Here is a 20152-nt window from a genome sequence, read left to right as displayed (position 1 = left end):
ACAGCACAGGGGACACACACAAATGGTGCTGTGCTGAGGGAACCCTCCTGCAGCAGGCAAAGGGACTCCCAACACCCTGGAGCAGCCTCAGAGCAAAGCACCAGAACCCCAAGGATCCAGCACCTGACATGCTCAGGTCAAGAACATCCCAGGACAATTTTATTAATTAATTTACTGTGTCCAATTCCTTTCCCACAGTCCTTCCAGCTTATAATTTTCTAAAAATCCTCTTATGCCAGCACAAAATTCAAGGGCGAGGTAAAGCACTATGGCTGTGGCCATGTCAGGAGCTTTTCCTGTTGCTGAAGAGGCAGTGGCAACAGAAATTATGATGAAATCAGGGAATTAAATATGCTGTAATTTCAGAAGTGTGGCTACAAACACATATTGTCAACATTAATGGACTTTCCAATTCAAATCCAGAATCCAATCTTAGGTGAGTCTTTCACTATATATGAAGCTGCAACAAGGTTTTCTGATATAGATTAAAATTTCAATGCAAGCAGGTGAAGGGGGAAAGATTAAAAGGAAAGAAAAGTTCTATCCTGTAAAACTGGCACTTAAAGAAAAGGCCTTTAAAAAATTAAAACATTTTACTCCAAAAGTCTTAAAAAACAAAAGCTGACCAAAAAAAGAAACCAACCCAAAAAGACAAGTCCCAATTGGTTAGGTGATGAAATGATAATACATTTAATACATTCTGTGTAGCCTGGTTTAGCACAGGAGACATTTAGGGAAGTGATGGAAAGGTTTGTTATGCAAAACCACACACCACTACAAGCTCAGTTAGGTGCCTTCCTTATCTTTAAAAAAGAATTCTGCAGCAGACAAATCAACAGCTCTGCACTGTGAGTGCCCCAGTAGGTTAAAACCCTTGAGCAGATGGAAGGAATGGTGGATGCAGCTGAAACAGGTTATTGTGGACACTGAGCCAGTGCTTTGCCTGCAGTGGCAGCAGAGCAGACTGATTTCAGCCCACTGCTGCTCCCCCAGCAGCACAGGCACTGAGCCCTTCAGGGCAAGCACTGAACAAAGCACCCCCAGCCCTGGGAGGATCCATCGCCCTGCACACACAGTTCAGGCTCTGCTTTCACAACAGCAAGGCAGCTCTCGGGGAGTTTACTGAAGATTTCCTCAGAAAAGCAAACTGGTTTTGTACCATTGCACCCAGTAAACACACAGAAAAAATAAACACACTGTACAAAGAGCAGCAGAGATATAATTTAAACATGCAGCAGCTACAAACCATATATACAGAGAAACAGGCCTATACAAACAGAACAGGACCATTTATTACATTACAATTCTGGGGGAGTTTTTGGAGGAAATCACAGCAGATGAACAAAATCAGACCCAAGGAGGTGGATGTTGCTTCTGAAAGTTTGAAATGTCACACAACACCCCCACCTTTCTCCAGCACACACATCTATTACCCTTCCAGCTGCACACAGCTCTTCCCACAGCTCCTGGACTCCCTTCCTGTACAGAGGTAGATTTCTGTCGATGTTCTGATATTGCACCACAGTAAATATGGTTCTTATCACAAGGAACAACTTGCAAAGGCTAATTTCTATAATTCATGGGCATCATCTCATTGTGGGCATTCAGCTAGTGCAGTAAATAAATTTGTTTGCACTCGAAAGAAAATTCCCTCCAAGTGCAATGGTTTGTTATTTAGGTGGAGGTCCAATGGAAAGCTGCAATTTTGAACAGCTTCACATGAAGAGAGCTGGTTTTTATCAGCAGGGTGACACTTCACTGTCCCTCTCCTTTTCAGCCTCCCTGGTGTAGCCAATGCCCGCTCTTGCCCTGCCTCCCCTGATGCTCCATCCCATTCCACTGTGTCCAGTTAAATGTGCATTTTAAACACTCACAGGTTTCTGCAGGAATCATACAAGCAGCAGTAACATTGAAGAAATTGGCAAGAAGACTGATTCAATCTGCATGAAATGGTTAAAAAAGCCCATCCACACTCAGGCTGCATAAGGAAAGCTAGAACTTTGCTAGCTTCAAACAGCCATTAATTGTGAACAGATCTGAAGAAGTCTGGCAGGAGTCTTAATTTCTTTTGTCCATCACATTCTTGAATAACTCTCTGACAACTGGGGAAGCTGCAGACAAGCTGAATGGCAGTACCACTTCACAATGTCTGTTAAATGAACCTCTCTAGCATATTTATAAAAATAAGTGCATCAAAAATCATGATGCCAACATACCATAACTCTGATGAGCTCACAAGCATTGCTCAGTATTTTTTCTCAGAGGCACCCCAGGAAGTTTTTTTTTGCAGAAGTCTTTCAACATGGAGACAAATGAAGGAACAATCTGGGCATGTTCCACTCTCAGAGAGAAGCCAAAGCAAGCAGCACCACTACTGCTGGCTGCAACTTGGCAGAAAACTTATATGGGGAGAAAGTTCTCTTTTTGTAGCAATCAACCTATCTGGAACTATTTTAAATGAACCATTTAGCATTAGTTTCCCAGATTCAGTTTGTGTGAAGCATTCTGTGACGCTACATCAGTAAGAAATGGTGGCTAGCTTGGAACTGAGTATTTTTTGCTGAATTATGGATACAAGGCATATAGAAATTCATTACATCTCTCCACATACTCACTTGTCCTTTAAAAGGGCTTTTCCTTACCAAGGTAAGCAAATCCCAACTGCATCAATACTGAAATTCCTGTGTTGACAGGGACTGCACACCTAGAAGTAAAATCATCTCACCCTCTTGGAGGAGCCCATTTTGTGCAGTGAACCTTCACTCCAGGGAGCAACTTGGTCAGGAATTCCACTCCCTGTCCCTGGCACAAAGGGCTTGTGTACCTTGCAAGATTAGAATGAAGAAATCCACTGTATGCAGGAAATGACAAACAGTAAAATGAAATGCCAGTGGCAGGAGCCAGGGCTCTTGGAGCTGTGTGGTTTTGCAGAGCAATGGTTCTGCCCCAGCTGGGCAGAGCTCACTGAGCCAGAGGTTCCACTGGTGCCCTGCAGCCCCGGCCCAGCTCTGCAGTTGTTACCATTTGATGTCCAGGCTGCTGGTGCTCTGGTTCACTGCACTGTAGGAGGTGTGCAGAGTGTCCTGGGCCTTCTTGGAGTCCATGCCCTCCAGCCAGTCCTGGTACATCCTCTGCACGTGCAGGTTGGCCTCTGGCAGCCTGACAGGGATGGCAGTGTACACCTCCTCCATCTGCGCCAGCAGGGCTCTGTCTGCTTTGCCATCCTCACTCTGGGCCTGGCCCTTCCCATTGAGGCACCCTTAGGGAAAAAAATAAATTAAACTTGAGATGTGATGGAGATTTGATATGAAAAAAAAAAGTCTCTGTTAACTCAGAATTCTCTTTTCACACTTCTCTAAAGGAAGTTTTTTTTTAAGCTTCCTCCCACACCGTTACAATTTGTATTTACCTAAAGTGACTCCAATATCAACTTCATCTTAATGGAAATGAGGTTTCCATATCACAAATCTCTCTCTGCATTCTCCATGGTTTTATGATCCTAATTATGTTCCTTGTCTTTTCTTGCCCTTGACAGCCACCATTTCAGAGCATCCTCTGGGGTTTGGCAGTGCAGTGCTGGCACTTATTTATAGGTCACAAGAGAACAAATATCATCCTGACTAATTTTAGAAAACTCAATCACTTTCTGAGCCAACCCTGCACCTGTAACTGGTGTTTTGGACCCTTCAACAAACAGTGAGATTTTAGATTATTAAGAAGAGAATGAAGAGGGAATGAAATGAAGTGCCTGCCTGTAAGGCAGCTTTCCTTTGAGATTCAAGACACACATACAGAACAACTGCAGATCCACAATTATCTTTACCTCCTGGGCAGGCAAGGACTTCTACAAAATGGTAGAAAAACTTTCCTTTTTTCAACTTCAGGACCATGTTTTGGATATTCCTGAAGCCATAAGCTGCTGCAAAACGCAGCACTGTCTCCCCATCCTTTTCAAGGGTCACTTCTTGAAAGTCCTTGTTCCTGGCAAGACACAGAGAGAACATTTTAACCCCCTGCATTCCCAGAGGAACAACCCAACTGTGCCAGTTTGTATTCAGCTGCTCCAAAGGGAGCAGGACAAGTGTAACAGTGAGATCAAGGTGAACTCTAATTTTCTGAACTGAATTAAGCAGAAATTGAGGTGGAATCTTTGTAATGCAATTATACTTTATTTTTAAAGTGCAGGTAAGGTTTAATAAAATGAGCACCAGCAGGAGCTGCTTTAAAGTGAGAGACCTGCAGGTTTAGAGCCTGTAGCTGCCTGTCAGACCAGGTTAGCAGTGACTGCTGTCACCACCCAAAGCAGGGGAAGCTCCTGAGCTGCAGGAACCAGCTCCCTGCCAATGCCCCAAGGCTCTCAGTGCATTTGGACAAAACCCTCAATAAATCCTTAATCTTTTGGTCAAAGTGCTCAGGCAGTTGAAATAAGTGACTGCTGTGTGTCCCTTCCAACTGGAAATTCCCCTTTCTGTCCTAGCTCACCCATTGTACATAACAAGGATACAAAAGCTGAACTTACTTTAGTGCTTTGTAGGTGATCTCCTTGACATCCACACCAAAAAGCTCCTTTGCAGCATGTTTAAAAATGTGCTCCAGGTAACCATCAGATCTCTTGCCATCATGCCTTACTACATCCCCCTCCTTTAAGCCATCAAACCTTAGGGAACAACAAAATGGAAGATCAGCTCCAAAAATTTAATTCTTTCACTTCAAAAAAGCAGTGTGTTTCTCTTCTTCTCTGTCTCCCCCACCAAAAAGTGTTTTGTAGCACTGAGAACACATTTATTTTCATTTATTACAGCTTTAAAAATGTAAATTATTCAGGACAGCAGTAAGACAATGAAAAAAATCAATTAAAAAATATGCAGGGCTTTCCACATTGTGATGAAGGTGCATTGTTATCAATTACTGTTGCTTGATATTTCTCAATCTGAAGATTTTGTTAACAACCTTTTACTGCTCAAGAGCCATTTTGGGAAAAAAATATTTAAATAAAATTATTTAAATAAATGGTCATTTTTTGAGAGAATAATTTGTGAGAATACAAAACTACTTCAGAAGTTCAAGTCTTTGCTGACAGTTCTGCTTTAGGAACTTTTGTCCCAGTCTGTGACACTGTGCCAATGAAATCACACCAAATTAGTAGAGCTGCAACCACGTTAGAACAGTGTACACTGAAAATAAGTGTTACACTGTGGCTCAGGAGAGAAAATGGGAGCTCATCTGCTGGAAGTTCTCCTCTCCCCCAGGTAAAAGCAGCTCTGAAGGGCCCCCATTCACACAACTGCTTTAATACCCAGCACTTTATCACAAATTGCTGCCGTGCTGGGGCTTGTTTCAAGAACATGACTCCAAGTTGTTTCAATTTCTCTGCAGGATCTACTTTCAAGACCCCAGAAGAGCAAGAATTTATGTCATTAGGTCTCACAGCTGAACCAGTATTTTCAGATTGGTCCTTTTAAAAATTATTTTCCAACACAAATGGAGGGCACTTGGCTTGTTCAGCCTGGAGGAGACTGAGGCCAGAGCTCAGCAGGATCTGCAGCAGCTCCTGAGGGACAGCTCCAAACTCTGCTCTGGGACAGGGACAGAACCCATGGAATGGCTGGGGCTGTGCCAGGGGAGGTTGGGTTGGATTTTAGGGAAAGATTCTTCCCCCAGAGGGTGCTGGCACTGCCCAGGCTCCCCAGGAACGCCAGGGACAGCCCTGAGGCTGCCAGGGATGCCCAGGGTGGGGCTGTTGGGGTGGCTGTGCAGGGCCAGGGGCTGCACTGGGTGATCCTTGAGGGCTCCTTCCAGCTCAGGACATTCTCTGATTCCATAAACTGAGCTAATGAACCAGCATTAATGAACAGCTTGGCCTTTCACTGGACAGGCTGACACAGAATTAAAAGCCTCCCTCTGTGTCATCCTGATACAGAACTACACGAGTGTCTGTGATTATTCCTGCAGGAACTTCAGTCATTCTCATTCTGTGACCATCTTCCTTCTTCACCTTTCCGAAGCTGCCGCTCTCTCCGGCTCCCGGAGGCGCAGAAGCGGCTTCTTGGCGCACAGACGATTGTGCCGCTCACTGCGCTCTCCTGAGCGCGGCTTCTGCCCAAAGGCGCCCGGGAGCGGCGCTCAGCTCCGGAGAGCATCGTGCCTTCGTCTTTAGCGTCTTTCGTGGTCTACATCCTAGCAGAAAGCTTTTCCACTCTGTCTGGCAAGGAAAACGTGAGCCAGCACAGAAAACATCTCCCATTTTGTTCTAGATGTTGCAGGGATGTCTGCCAAGTGCTTGTCATGAAGAAGAAAAAAGTTGTCCAAAACAGCTTCCAATCGAATATTCATGTGATTGGAAAAGTCAGAAGAGTGCAAAGGTACTGTTTTCTATCAGCTGGCAAGCTGCGCACACAATCCCAGTGTTGTACGGCTTCCTTCTTCACCTTCCCGAAGCTGCCGCTCTCTCTGGCTCCCGGAGGCGCAGAAGCGGCTTCTTGGTGCACAGACGATTGTGCCGCTCACTGCGCTCTCCTGAGCGCGGCTTCTGCCCAAAGGCGCCCGGGAGCGGCGCTCAGCTCCGGAGAGCATCGTGCCTTCGTCTTTAGCGTCTCTTGTGGTCTACATCCTAGCAGAAAGCTTTTCCACTCTGTCTGGCAGGGAGAAACTGTGCCAGCACAGAAAACATCTCCCATCGTGTTCTAGACGTTGCACGGAGGTCTGCCAAGCAAAGGAGCTGCACTACAAACACAGCTCTGATCCACTCCAGTTTCTCCCCTCTAGGTCCAAGTTCCAGCTGGAACGGAGGAGGATTTTTCAGAACTTCCAGAGCTTTCTGTTTTGTGCAAGACAGCACGTTCATTGCTCCTTTGGAAAGGCCCCAAGGAACATCTGTCCCAGCTGAACAAAAGATCAGGGAGAGAGAGCAGCCTCTGGAACCAAATCTGAGAGTTAAACACCACACAGGCTGCTCCCTGAGCCCAGCATGAGGGATGGAAACAAAACCTCTCCAGTGCTTTGTGTGCTTCTCATCTAAACAGTTCAGTTTGATCTAATCTTGAAAAACTGACTGCTGTCCTCAGTATAAAAACCAATTCATTGTCATTTCCTGAAAGGGTGCTGCTCCTGGCAATGCACATGAACATATTGGGGAGTGGGAATTTACTGCCAGGATGGTGCTGTGAAACAGAGGGAGCCCAGAGCAGATGGTCAGGCCAGCACTGTGTGCACAGGGCACAGCAGGCTCAGGGCTCTGCACAAGGAGCACACAGAGCTCTGAATAGGGCCAGCACTCCCAGCCAGCCACACTGCCAGCAAGGCTTCAACTTCATGCAGTCACATCTATCATTACTGCAAATAATCTATATTTATCAATAAATTAATAATAATTCTTAAATATCAATCAGGAGCTACACAAATCTTCAAGTCATATTTTAAAATATTTACTGTATAAGGGTCATTACCTCAAATTATCTGCTTTGTATTCAGACAGTACATGCAAATTTATATTATGTTTTATATTACTTTTATAAATAGCAAGAACATCTAAGAGAATATTTTTGTGGGTTTGGCCACTCTAAGTGTGAAGCTGTGGTATATTCAGGCTTTAGTGCAGGTTTTTTCCTCTAAAAAGAAAAACCATTCTTCTGAGCAGTTTTACATTTATGTTGTGTGGGAAATGGGTTTATAGAAAATTCTCAAAGGTTGACAGAAAACTCACAAAGTGTACACCTGTATGCAAACATTAAAATAAGAAATACTGACTTAAAAATACCATAGAATAAACCAGACATTGTTAAGAGAGAAATTGAACTAAAAACAAGTTCAAAGGATGACCTTACAAATAAGACTAGATACTTTAGAGAATAAAACTATAAAAATGCATTGTAGTAAGATCCACAAGGAGTAATTTTAGATGATTGATTTTAAGACATTTACAACACAGTTCAGCAAAAACTGATAAACCAAAATGCTTATAATGTATTATAATTAAGAAATAGTTGGCTTCTGATTGTGATGGCATGAATTATAACATCTGTATTGTCTCACCCTTCAAATGACACTGAAAATAGAAATAAAAGTTTTTTAAATGCCTCTCTAAAAGTTTTTAAAATGCCCCATCTCTAAGTCAAAAAAGAGCTTTATCCAACAATGTTGAATATGATCCAGCATGTCATTTGTCATCCAAACAAGGAAGCAATCCACAACAAAACTACTTACAAACTATCTACAGCTACTTCAGTCACATCTTTCATTGACACATTTTTCTGTTCCATTATCTGGACAATTTCACCTGTAGGAAAACACATGAATTTCACTTTTATCACAAAGCACAACACCCACTGTGCCTCTGCTTCAGAGAGCAACATCCCAACACCTGCAAGTGCTTTGTGTCACATTCTCCAGCTCCTCCTGCAGTCACCTCCCTCCTGAGAATTCCTGCTCAAAGAAAAGGGGCCCTCAGCCTGCCCAAATCCTGCTCAGATCCTCAGCCTTCCTGTTAGGCCAAGTCTGGAAATATCCAAACTTGGACACCAAGGCTAAAGACAAGATCCTCACCAAAAGGCAACTTGTACCATGAATGAGGAATAATTCCTAATAAAATAATGACCATAGACAAGCCAGAAAATTGTTTTAAATATGGATTTGCATAACTTGTACCTTCTTTAACAGCCTGTCAAAATACATGATTTTTTAGATGAATAGCAACTTAGAAGGAAAGGGTGTGTCACACTGCCCTCCCTGTGCAGTACCTGTACTACCAGGAGCACAAAAATATGTACTAATTTTTAAAGCCAACCTTATGACTAAAGCAGACTTGAAAAAAGCAAATTCTGGCAGAAAGGCTATTCTAAAAATGGTGATTCACTTTTATATTTAAAAATTATAAGTTTAAAAAAGTTAACCTGATGTCAGGACACAATCAACTTCTGCTGAATTGTACAAGGCAGTGTAGAAATCTTCCCTCAAGGCTTCCAACTTTTTGTCATAACAAGGTGCCACGACTACATGGAAAATTTTATCAGGAGACAAATTCTGTGGAACACAGAAGGGAACACATGTGAACTCCATGAAGAGCAAAAGGCAGTTTGAAGGATGACAAGGACAAAAATAGCGACATAAACCTCATGCAGGCAATACCAGGAGTAAGTCCCTACATTAAATTTAAAGAATGTTCACACAGATAATGATTTGCCAGAAGTCACAAAGCATCAGCAATAAACTTCCAAAGTTACTGTCCTGGCTGGAGCAAATTCCCTCACATTTTCTGCAGCTTTTTGATTGCCTGAGAAAGTGGCTACAAGTCAGGAGTTCAGAGTTCTGGTTCCTGGCTGTCACCCACTCACTTTCGCCCACAGCAAGCCCTTCACAATTTGTCTGTCCATGTGCAACCATTCCCTACAGAATGTGCCTGTGTCTCCTTTGAGGTATGGGATGGAAAGAACGCAATTTTTTCAACATACAAAACTGAGGAGATAAAAAGGTTAGCTCCAAGGATACAGTGCTTTTATTGAGCTCAGGTCACAGGGCAATTTCCACATTATTCTTCTCCACTCCTGTTTTGGCTCTGCTGTAGAAACACACAGGCAGCATTTCACAAAAAAAAAAACCCTTTAGCTGCTATGGATTTAACTTTAGCCATAAATATCTAAATCCATGCTGCACTGGGGGTGCAAGGACTGCTGCCAGTTCACACTGATGTATGAAAATCATGGAGGAAATCATGGAGGAAATCATGGAGGAAATCATGGAGGAAATCATGGAGGAAATCAGGTGCTTTGTACATTCCTCTCATCATGGGCACTTGTACAGCACACAGCACCATTTCTTCTTCAAGTAAAGGACAAATATAATACACTAAGATCTGTATCTCAGTGTTAAAACCCATCTGCTCTATTTAGAAGAATATAAAGGTAACAATAAATCAGAATGACTTACCTGCTGCCTGGCAAAGTAGCCCTTCACTAGGGAGCCCATGATCTGCTGTGGGGACTTGGCAGTGCAGATGTGAGAGGTGACCAGGTTGGTGAGCACCCTCTCAGCATAACGGATCCAACCTGGAAGCACAAAAACATCCCAGGCACAGAGGAGTGAGCCATGAGCACAGCAAGTGCAGCAGTCACACAGCACACCCTGAAAATGGGGACACCCTCACACCAGGGAGGACATGTCTGTGTAGGCTGGGAGCCATAGGAAACCTCAGGGCTCTGTTAATAATGCTTTAGTCAATAATTCACTGTGCCAGGAGTTCTAGACCAAGGTCCACTGTGAACTTCATGACCTGCTGCCCCTTCCTCATGCACAGATTTAACAAAGCAGAAAGAACAAGACCCCAGCTAACAGAAATTTGACCTTTTAGACCTCAGCCCTTGGATCACCACATTCTACAACAAATGCACTGTTTGGCTGCTTAACTGAAACCTGCTATTTCCTGAGATTTAATATCCCTGCACCCAGCCTGCTCCCCCAGAACAGAAGAGTCACATGAGAACATTATCACAAGATGCACATGGATTAAGCCTAGGGAAAAAAGGCTTTTTTTTACTATTGTTAAAGTAGCCCCACCTTCAGAAACATCCCCACACTCACAGGAGCCACCTGGAATCTCTCTGTATGCAACACCCTGTCCTCAGCTTCTCAGGAACTTCCTCTCACCAACCCCTTCAGCATTCCAGCTGTGGATACCCACAGCACCCAACATCCAGAGCTGCTGTATTATTCCCCCAGTAAATGAACAAATCAAAGTATTTAGGGTGTGTAATTCTTTCCTGGGCTCTGGAGCTCTCACTGAAAAGCCCAAAATCCTTCACAGCAAAGGTTTGGAGCTTTTTTCATCTATATGACACCTACACTGTGCAGCAGAGTTAGGCCCAGCCTTCAAGGCAGGTGTGCTGCTTATGCTGCTAAGAAATAGTGGAAAAAAACCCCACAAACATTTTGTCTTCATGCAAATCAGTGATTACATAAAAGAGAAACTGCTGTGCAGTACATGCTGCCCAGGAAGGGGAAAACCTGGAGGTTAACTTTCAAGCTTGAAATTACCACTTCTGTGAAAACACCTGGTGCTGTTCAAGTCTCAACAATACCACAAATGCCAACACCAGCACAAAACTGGGATGAAAAGCAGTGTTCAGATTATTTGTCTCTGTGTAGCAGAGAAATAGTTTTAATAAGATATAGTTGAATAGTTGAAATAGTTGTAATAAGATTTTATTGATGAAAACAAGGTGCTGAATATTATGGAAACCCAAGGATCTTCCAGCTGTTTAAATATTCCCAGTTGTTCTGCACAGACCTCAAGTTGGTTTCCATAAAAACCTCAAAGGCACACATCATCTTCACCAAGCATTCATTTCTGCTGTAGGAAAAGCTGAGGCCCATGGATTTGTCTATTAGGACTGTACTGAACTGCAAGACTGAACTGAAATTTGCCTAATGTCCACCTTCACCTGGGACTTTAAATCACAGACATTATCTACAAAAAAGCACTGAATTTACTGGTGCTTGGTAAAAATCTATTAGCATATTCTGCTAATGATATGTACATCCTATTGCTTAAATGGCTTTAGTGTCAAGTGCTGTCCAAACAGAACAAAAACTGCTTCAAACAAAACAAGGACAGTTTTTAAAATACTTGTACTCACCATTTATCAACCCTGCAATGAGGCTGGTTCACATAATTGGAATAATTTTGATATTGTACTCATGACCTATAAGGAAATTTCACTAAATCCCAGGAGATTCCTGACAGGTATTGTCTGAAGCAATTCCTTAAATTGTTTCTGTCCTTGCAGTGGATGGAACAAGTGTCTCACAGCTGCAGCTGCCACAGATCATTAGTGTCATTAGTCACTGGTTAATTGCACAGCAGCCTGGGTGAGTGAGCATTTATCACACACTGCTGTTTGTGCCCCCTCACCACAGCGAGGGAAAACCTCAGACACCCCATTGCAATGTCAGGAACACCAGCTCTCACCCAGACCTACACCCTTCATAAATTCATTGGGATTCTTGGCCATTTGCTGGCTGTGTTGCCATCAAAGAGCAAGGAAGCATTACAAATTACTACATAAATCCCTGCAGCTGGAGCTCAGAACATGTTATTTTTGGTGGTTCTTGTGAGATCATGAAAATGCATGCAGGCATCTGTAGGAAGTGCAAAAAATGCAAAAACGAAGCAAACTTTTGCTACTGTAAAAACCTCATTCCTGGGAAAGGAAATTCACTGACTGGGACAAAAGCATCAGAATCCTCAATATTTATGATATTCCTGCTGCTGCTGCAAGTCTGCCCCACAGGCTTTTCTGGGAGAACACAGAGGTTGGCAGTGCCTTAAAGCCACCAGATTTTCCACAGCAAATGCTTCATGTTGCTCACCAGCTCAGTACACTAAGGAAGGGAATTGATTCTTTTGAGATATTACAAATACTATCAGTAGTAACACTGCTGTTCTTTAACAGGAAAACCCAAAATGAGCTCACTTTCTCCTCAGAGAGCAGCAGGAGGTGAACAATTAACACAGAGACAAGAAATCAGCTTTTCTCAGGTTCTGGATGTGCAGGCTCTGATCTTTGCTCATGGTAGATGTCACACCCTGCCTGCTGCAGAGGGTGATAGCTCTGTGCAAAGTCACACACCAAGATAAAAACCAGTAAAGCATTTTTTATACTTGAGTTCACACTGACCTTGCATCTACAGAGCTATATAAAAACCATTTTGTGCTGAATACACCCAGTAAACAACAGCTCAGGGACAAATTTATGTAATCTGGGGGCAGAAAGAGGAAGGAGAAAAATGAACAGAAAATGCACACAGACAAATAAGGACAGGAAACACAGTGATCAACCTCACTTGGAAGATGACTAATCAGGATTTTTGCTTTCTCTAATTGCTGACAAAGAAACATAACCATGTTTTCAAAATGGATTGACAGTGATATTCTGGGTTAGCTTCCCAGAAATGGAAAGCACCCAAGCTTGTTACCACCTCTATCACAGCAGAGAGCTGACACCAAAACCAGCACTGACACCAAAAACTATTTTGTGCAGACGACACAAGGACAAGGAAAGTGCTCCATTAACTATGTTAAAGTATCTCCACTGAGAGCAGCAGATAATCTGAGCTCTGTTTCCTGATGAAGCAAATTAAAATTATCACAGAAATTCTAAAAGAAATCCTCAGGTTTTGAATTTTACCTAAAGAAAATAGAAGACAACAAAACTAAGTAATGGGGGGGTTTCAGCTGCACAGGTTTTATATGAAAAAGAGCAATATATGATGTGTCTGCTCCTGAAGATAAGAGGTAACACTAAGATAATAGTAACAGAAAAAAGAGACATGTTTTTAATACATATATGTAGTAGTTAAAGCATAACCCAGATATTTCCACTACAAAATGCACAGAACAAACAATAATACAAGTATAATTCAAACAGCAGTATTTAAACTTCAAACCAATAACAAAAGCAGATTGTGGGGATCACTGACTGCAACTCCTGATCACTCTAACATTTCTTTAATAAATGCAATCCACTTGAATGATTTCAAAGCTAGCAAGAAGTGTTTTGCTATTTTTCTCAGCCTTTTGAAAAGCAACACTATGAACTTTAGGGTGGAGCTGATGAGGGTGTTAGGCAAAGGAGTTACTTTTATCTCCTTTTTGATACTTCTTTTTTAGGAATATTTTTATTTGAATTGAAATGGTGCTGTGCTAACAATGCAAAAGGTAAGCAGTGACTGCATGTTCTGCATCTGTGCAGGCTCTGCTCATACAGAACACATTCTGAGGGGCAAGGTTCTCAGAAGTGAGACATCCAGTGAGTCAAGTCTGTGGCATTTCATGTGAGAATTATTTTCCAAGTGTCAGACACATCATCTCACAGCCATCACAAACAATGTCACTTGCTACTTTCTCCTAAGCTTAAGTGGCAAGTTCTAAACTTTGCTTAAGGTAACAGAGGTTGTGCTTTAATTCTATCAAAGTTCCTTTAAGATTCTTTTGCATGAGGAAACACCCAGTTAAACTTTGAGGTGTGAACACACAAGAAACACCCACTACACTCCTTTTACTTCTGATTCTCAATCCAAGCACTGAAATGCACTCAGCATGACCAGTGACACTGGGAACAAACACTGTGTGCTTGAAAAGCAAATAAAAAATTTCAATTATGTAAGGCTCCCGAAGGAAGCCACCCTTTTCTGAGCTCCTTGGTGGTTCCAGTTTGAAGGGAGGGAAGGATGGATAAATCAGATCTCACCAGGGCAAGCAGAGGCAAACATTGGTAAGGCATGTTCCTCCTGGTTCCTCCGCTGGTAGCGCTGCACAAACTCCCTCTGGCTCTCCAGGATACTGAAATCTGCAGCTATGGTGGTGTCAAACACATAATGCACCCCTGGGGAGGCAAGCAGAAAGGAACAGGGAATCACTGGAATGTTGTTCCCCTTCCAAAGTTCCAGGCCTATGAAAAATCTTGAAGGATCAACAGGTATATTCCTTCCCCCCTGCACATTTTCACAGAGTCATAAATAAAAGCCATACACTGCAAAAACATCTTCTACACCCTGAGTTTACAAGGACCACCAAGAGCACTGCAAACATTCTCTGCTTCCCTCTGAGCACTTTGCATCTGTCACTTTTAGCTCAGCTGAACAGATGTCACAACTCCTGCAGTGACTCTGGCAGAGAAATGTTCTTTTCGAGACATGCTGAAGTCACAAAAAATCCTATCCAGCTCAGAGGCACATGTGCCATTGCTGCAGCTGTTTGCAGAGCTACAGGAGATATCAGCACCCCAGCAGGGACCTGCTGGCTCTCACTTGGCAGCACACTCCCTGAGAGCCTACGTAACACTGAGCACATCCCCACAGAAGTGAGGGCAGATAATCAATGCATTCTAGGAAAACTGGGGCCCACCAGAACTCAGGAATGCTTTGAGATGAAGAATATACACTGGGTACACAGATGCATCAGAAAAAACATGTAAAATGAATATATATACATACAGATAGAAGGAAAGAGTTTATAGGTTTCTTACTGTTCTTTTTCTTTCTTCAAGTAAATTTTAAAAAATCCCAAGCTTACAAGGAAAGTGGCTATTGCTTTTTATTTAAAACTATATACACTGACCAAAGGAAATACAGCTTTAACATAAAACAGGCAGATACAACAGTTCTTGTAATTTCAAATTACAGCAAAAAACCAGAACTGAGAATCTCCTAGAGATACAATGTGTCAAAAGCACTGAAAGGAACTTTGAATAAGAATTACCTTCTCCCTCAAGTTTTACAACAATGGGAAGCTTGTGACTAAACCCTCCCTGACTTCTTGGTAGCCAAGGTTTTGGAGGCAGCTCTACAATGTCCCTGTGTTCTGTGACCTTTCCTGTGAGCAGGGAATGTCCCCAGTGTGTCTCTCACACTGCTGCAGGTGGCACTGGTGCCTGGAGTTCAAACTCTGAACGAGGTTGTGCAAGGGCACTTCAGTACTGTTTAACAAAACATCATGGAATGGAATCAAGGGAGATGCAAGTTAGAATTAAGAAGGAAGTATTTTACAGAAAGAGTGGTCAGATACTGGAATCATCTCCCCAGTGAGGTGGTGGAGTCATCATCCCTCGAAGAGTTCAAAAAAGACTGGATGTGGCACTTGCTGCCATGATCTAGTTGAATTGTTAGAACACGGGTTGGACTTGATGATCTTATAGGTCTCTTCCAGCCTTGAATTTCTGTGATTCTGTGAATCCCACCATTGGCTTTGCTTGGGAGGAGCCCTAAAGCTCATGCAGTGCCAGTCCCCCATGGCAGGGACACCTTCCATTGTCCCAGGTGCTCCCAGCCCTGTCCAGCCTGGCCTTGGACATTTCCAGGGATCCTGGCGCAGCCACAGCTGCTCTGGGAACCTGGGCCAGGGCAGGCCCTCATTTCTTCCTATTATCTAACCTAACCCTGCCCTGTTTCACTCCATGCCCTTGTCAAAAACCCTCTCCAGCTCTCCTGCAGCCCCTTCAGGTACTGGAGGGCTGCTGAGAAGGCAAAACCAACCAAAATGATCCCTCCCTTTCTGCTTCACCACCATTATCAATGCAAACTTACCAAGACTTTTGAGGAAACCACAGAGTCTCTTGGCTGCTTCATTCACAGAGAGATTGAATTTAGCAGCAAAATAAGGCAATGACTGAGGGCACAGTGACACTGCCAAGACTTTGTGTTTTGAGGTATCACATTTCTGGGAAGTGAAACAAAGAGAAAAACAAAGTCATTAAAACAGGGTAAAGCTCCTTGCCTTCCCTTCCTTTCCCATTCCTGGAGTTATTCTTTAGAGTCTCATGCTTCAGTGGGCCATATCATTAAAAACCCTGTGAAACAAGCCTCAAGTGCAGCAGAACAGGATGTTCCTCTGGTCCTGACAGTGTTCATCTGCAGTCATCTGTAGATGTCCCTTTTACAGAACTCAGGGGAAATCCATCCCTCCTAGGACAATTCTGTGCTTGGATTCCAGGTGGCACAAGGAAAGTTAAGGGATATTCAGCACCTCTGATGTTCTAGTAGGATGAAATATTCTAACAAATAGGAAAAGAGCTGTGTGTTTAAACATTTACAAAGAATGTTTACAGAAGCAGGGGCGTTCAAAGCTGTAGATACAACCCAGCAAATGACACATCTGATTTTTTGTTAAGGCTCCTGTGTCTTTATCACTGCAATTGTGGAGGGAAAGTGGCAAGATGGGACTCTCAGCAAATCCTCTCAGCCAGTACCCTGGCTACTTTCATGGGATTCCTCAGCATTGTAGGCACTGAGGAATCCCATGAAAGTAGCCAGGGTATGGTGTGGAACTGTGCAGCTCTAGTGACTCTGGCATTTAGCTGAAGATTTATCTTGTGTTTCAGCTGGGACATTTTCCACACCAGTGCAACCCCTGGAAGACAAAGCAGGCCTGTGCCACAGACAAGTGTCACCCTGCAAAGGTCAGAGCCCACAGTCTGCACTGATCCAATAACCCTTCAAGGAGAGCTCCTGGCTCAGAGCTCCTGACTGCCCCTGGCTTGTGCTTGGACCCCTGGAGCTGTGATCAAGGCACCTGACTGCCTTGCTGTTGTAGGATTCAGGCCCTCTTAACAGGGCTCAAAATATTATTTTCCCCCCGTTCTCTTCTAATTTTCTCATACATGACAACACCATTCTGTATGGACAGTAAACTCCTAAGAAAATGTAAGTACTATGTAACTAATCCATATTTATGACACACATGTACAGATCAAGAAGGTTCAATTCTAGTAGCTTTTGCACAGAAGTCTGGAGCAGAACTAAAATAATTTAATATCGGGGTCTAAAGATCTGAGCACTACACACAGCAACTAACTTCTAGAAAAAACAGAACTCAGCAGAAAATAAACCAGCAATAGAACACTTACAAGGTTTGCTAAGAATATGGACAAAATGTAGTCAGGTTGAAAGTCTATTAAACAGAATTTTAATTTCAAGAACATGTCTTTATAGGTGTGTATAATGTAGGTGTATTAGCACCAAAACCACCCAGAACAGTCCTAGCAGTGAAGGTATGAATATCTATAAACACTGAACTGCAGAATGATTTGTTAGTGCAGTAATGAAATCATCACATTGCCAATAAATTTTCCTTCTGCAGGTGCAGCAACTTTCCTCTGGTGTTTACATTAAGTGCTGTGACCTTGCAACTCCAGTACAAAATTATTTTAAGTACTTTTAACGTTTGTGTTGCATGACTTCCTCTTTGGAAAAAGCATATCCTGACAAATCTTCACATTATCTGCCTTGGGAGACCAAGCTGCTTAGTCATTCTGTAACTGCCTCCTCCTCAGAGCCAACAGTGGGGCATTGTTTGGGTCACTTTACCTTATTAAGGTTGAGAACACGAAAGAACTCCTTCTGATTCTGCTGGAAAACTCTGGCTCCTTCTTCCAATGTCATGCAGCTGTCACAAGCTAGGCAGTCGCTAAGGAGTATTTTAGCATTAGCCAATGTATCAAACTCATTTTTCTGGGGGCAAAAAAAAAAGAAGTAAACAAGTATTTAGTAATGATCAAATGATTTTCAACATTTCTGCAAGCAAACACAGTATCCCTGTTTGGTTTAAAGCAGGACAATCCACAACACTTGCATAATATCCAAGATTATTTACAGGTAAACAAAACAATATGTTCCATCCCAATCATAGCTCCGCTCCTCCTATTACTGTGAAACTGCAAATGTTTAAGTGTAAACAAAAATCTAAATTTAGCTCCTAGTCCATATGCTAGTAACTTAATTTGCACTGTGCTTCAGAGCTGACAGTGCCCATCAACTCACCCAGCAACTGAGAAAACTTTCCCTTGAACTATTAAAGCTCTTTAACCAGATACCCTCTATAACAGCAAGGTGGCTTAGGCTTTGTAACACGAGGTAAAACAAAGAGAACACAGTCCTACAATTGCACTGAACATATTCTGTGAGATCAAGAGTTTCACACTATCTGCAGCTCACTTGAGAAAAAGGAATACTTGAATATACAGAATAAATTGATATTTTGTCCATTTGTACTATCAAAACTCTGCTTCTTATAAGTTCTGTCTCTGTTCTGAAGACTTGATATAAGAGTTTTAGCACTCTAAATTTTTAGAATTTAGAATTTCTGTTTTGTGTTTGCATTGTAAGGGCTTTTATTGCACCTTTTTGCAAGATTTTTGATTCACATATTAAGGGATGTCTACAAGAGCTCATCATTGTTTTCAACTGCTTGTTGTTTATTATACTTAGTAGTTGAAAGTTGTCTCCTTATAATCTCCTTCGGGGTGCACAAAACAAAAGAATATAGAGTCTAACAGAGGTTTTAGAAGGAACATTACCTCTTCAGAGCCATCATTTGAACTCAATGCATCAACAGATGCACTTTGCGTATCGTCATTTTTCTGTTTTTTACTGCATTCCTGAAACAAAACATAAAATGTGCAGATTATGCAAAGCCTGCTCACCATGCGGTAAGAACACTTCTGCAGAACCGTTCATGCCATGAACCACGGACAGAGCTATTTACAGCGTTGCGGAACACATGCAAGACCCCGCGTTCAAAGTGCCATCGCTACGATGGAAATAATTTCTCCGAATTCCCCCGCTCCATCGGTTCGAGCGTTCCGGGCGTTTGTTAACCCGAGGGGCCGTCCGGGCAGGCACGCCGGCGACACGGCGCTCGGGGCTGTCACGGGGAGGACGCGGAGCTCGGTGACCTTGGGGCCGGCGGCCAGCGCGGCTCTGTCTCCCCGCCGGGGCTCTCCGGGGACGGGGCCGTGCCCGCGGGCAGCATCCCCCCATACCCGCGGCGTGTGCCCCGCACGAGGGGCGGCAGGACGCGGCCGGGCACTCGCTCACCTTTTTGCTGCAGTTCTCGCACTTCATCTGCGGCGCGGCCCTGGCGCGGCTGCCGCGCGGTGCTGCCGCCGGGGCTGCGGGACAGGAGAGAGCGGGGCGGGAGGTGAGAGCCGCTCGAGCAGCGCCAGCCCGGCCCCCGACGCGCTCCCTCCGTCCCCGCCGCCCTTTGTTACCGCGCCCGCCCCGCCGGGCGGTCCCGGGGCGGCCCCGCCGCGCTCACGTGTCCCGCAATTCCCGGGCCCGGAATTACCCCGCAAACGCCGCCGGCCCCCGGCAATGCGGTGGCACCGAGCGGCCTCGGCGGAGACGCGGGGGGAAGGCGCCCCCGCAGCCCCGCACGGAGAGCGGAGCCCTCACCGCGGCACCCCCGGCTCTTCAGAGCCCCCCGCACCGAGGTAACGGGAGAACGGGCGGGCACGACCCGCAGCTCAGCAGCTCCACCGGGATAAAAACCCCGACAGCGAAATCCCCCCGAGAGCCCGAGCGCAGCCTGTCCGGGGACAGCGCCGGTGCCGTACCTGCCGCCGGGGCTGAGCCTGTGGCCGCAGAGCGGGCGGGGCGGCACCGCCTCCTCCGCCGCCTCCCCCGGCCGCGCCCGCGCCCGCCGGGCTCATTGCGGACCTGCGGCGCCGCACGTACGCGAGGGACGCCCCCATCCCGATCCCCGGCCCCATCCCGGTTCCCTTTCCCCATCCCCATCCCGACCGGGACCCCCGGGCCGCACCGACCCGCCAGGCCTGCCCTCCGCGCCCGGCTCTGCGCCCGAAGCTTCGCCGCTTCTCTGGAGAGT

General features: G+C 44.4%; 1 protein-coding gene across 2 annotated transcripts; it reads right to left on the bottom strand.

Moving 5' to 3' along the window:
* Positions 1 to 1199: 1199 nt before the first annotated feature.
* NARF (nuclear prelamin A recognition factor) lies at positions 1200 to 19897 on the bottom strand. Of its 2 annotated transcripts, none has more exons than XM_058817178.1 (12): positions 19881 to 19897; positions 19363 to 19436; positions 18843 to 18923; positions 17854 to 17997; positions 16075 to 16207; positions 14241 to 14375; positions 9922 to 10040; positions 8889 to 9018; positions 8203 to 8275; positions 4520 to 4657; positions 3824 to 3981; positions 1200 to 3259 (listed from the first exon to the last, which is right to left on the bottom strand). In XM_058817178.1, the coding sequence occupies exons 2-12, from the start codon at positions 19387 to 19389 to the stop codon at positions 3018 to 3020; spliced, it is 1380 nt and encodes a 459-aa protein (XP_058673161.1). In that variant the 5' UTR covers positions 19390 to 19436; positions 19881 to 19897; the 3' UTR covers positions 1200 to 3017. The 2 variants fall into 2 exon arrangements, with proteins under 2 accessions (XP_058673161.1, XP_058673160.1); XM_058817177.1 differs by lacking the exon at positions 19881 to 19897 and adding an exon at positions 19613 to 19815.
* Positions 19898 to 20152: the final 255 nt, after the last annotated feature.

The sequence above is a fragment of the Ammospiza caudacuta genome, chromosome 19 (genome assembly GCF_027887145.1).
Source record: "Ammospiza caudacuta isolate bAmmCau1 chromosome 19, bAmmCau1.pri, whole genome shotgun sequence".
NCBI classification, from domain to species: Eukaryota; Metazoa; Chordata; class Aves; order Passeriformes; family Passerellidae; genus Ammospiza; species Ammospiza caudacuta.
The sequence above is the reverse complement of the archived record's forward strand: the minus strand, read 5'-3'. Positions and strand labels throughout refer to the sequence as shown.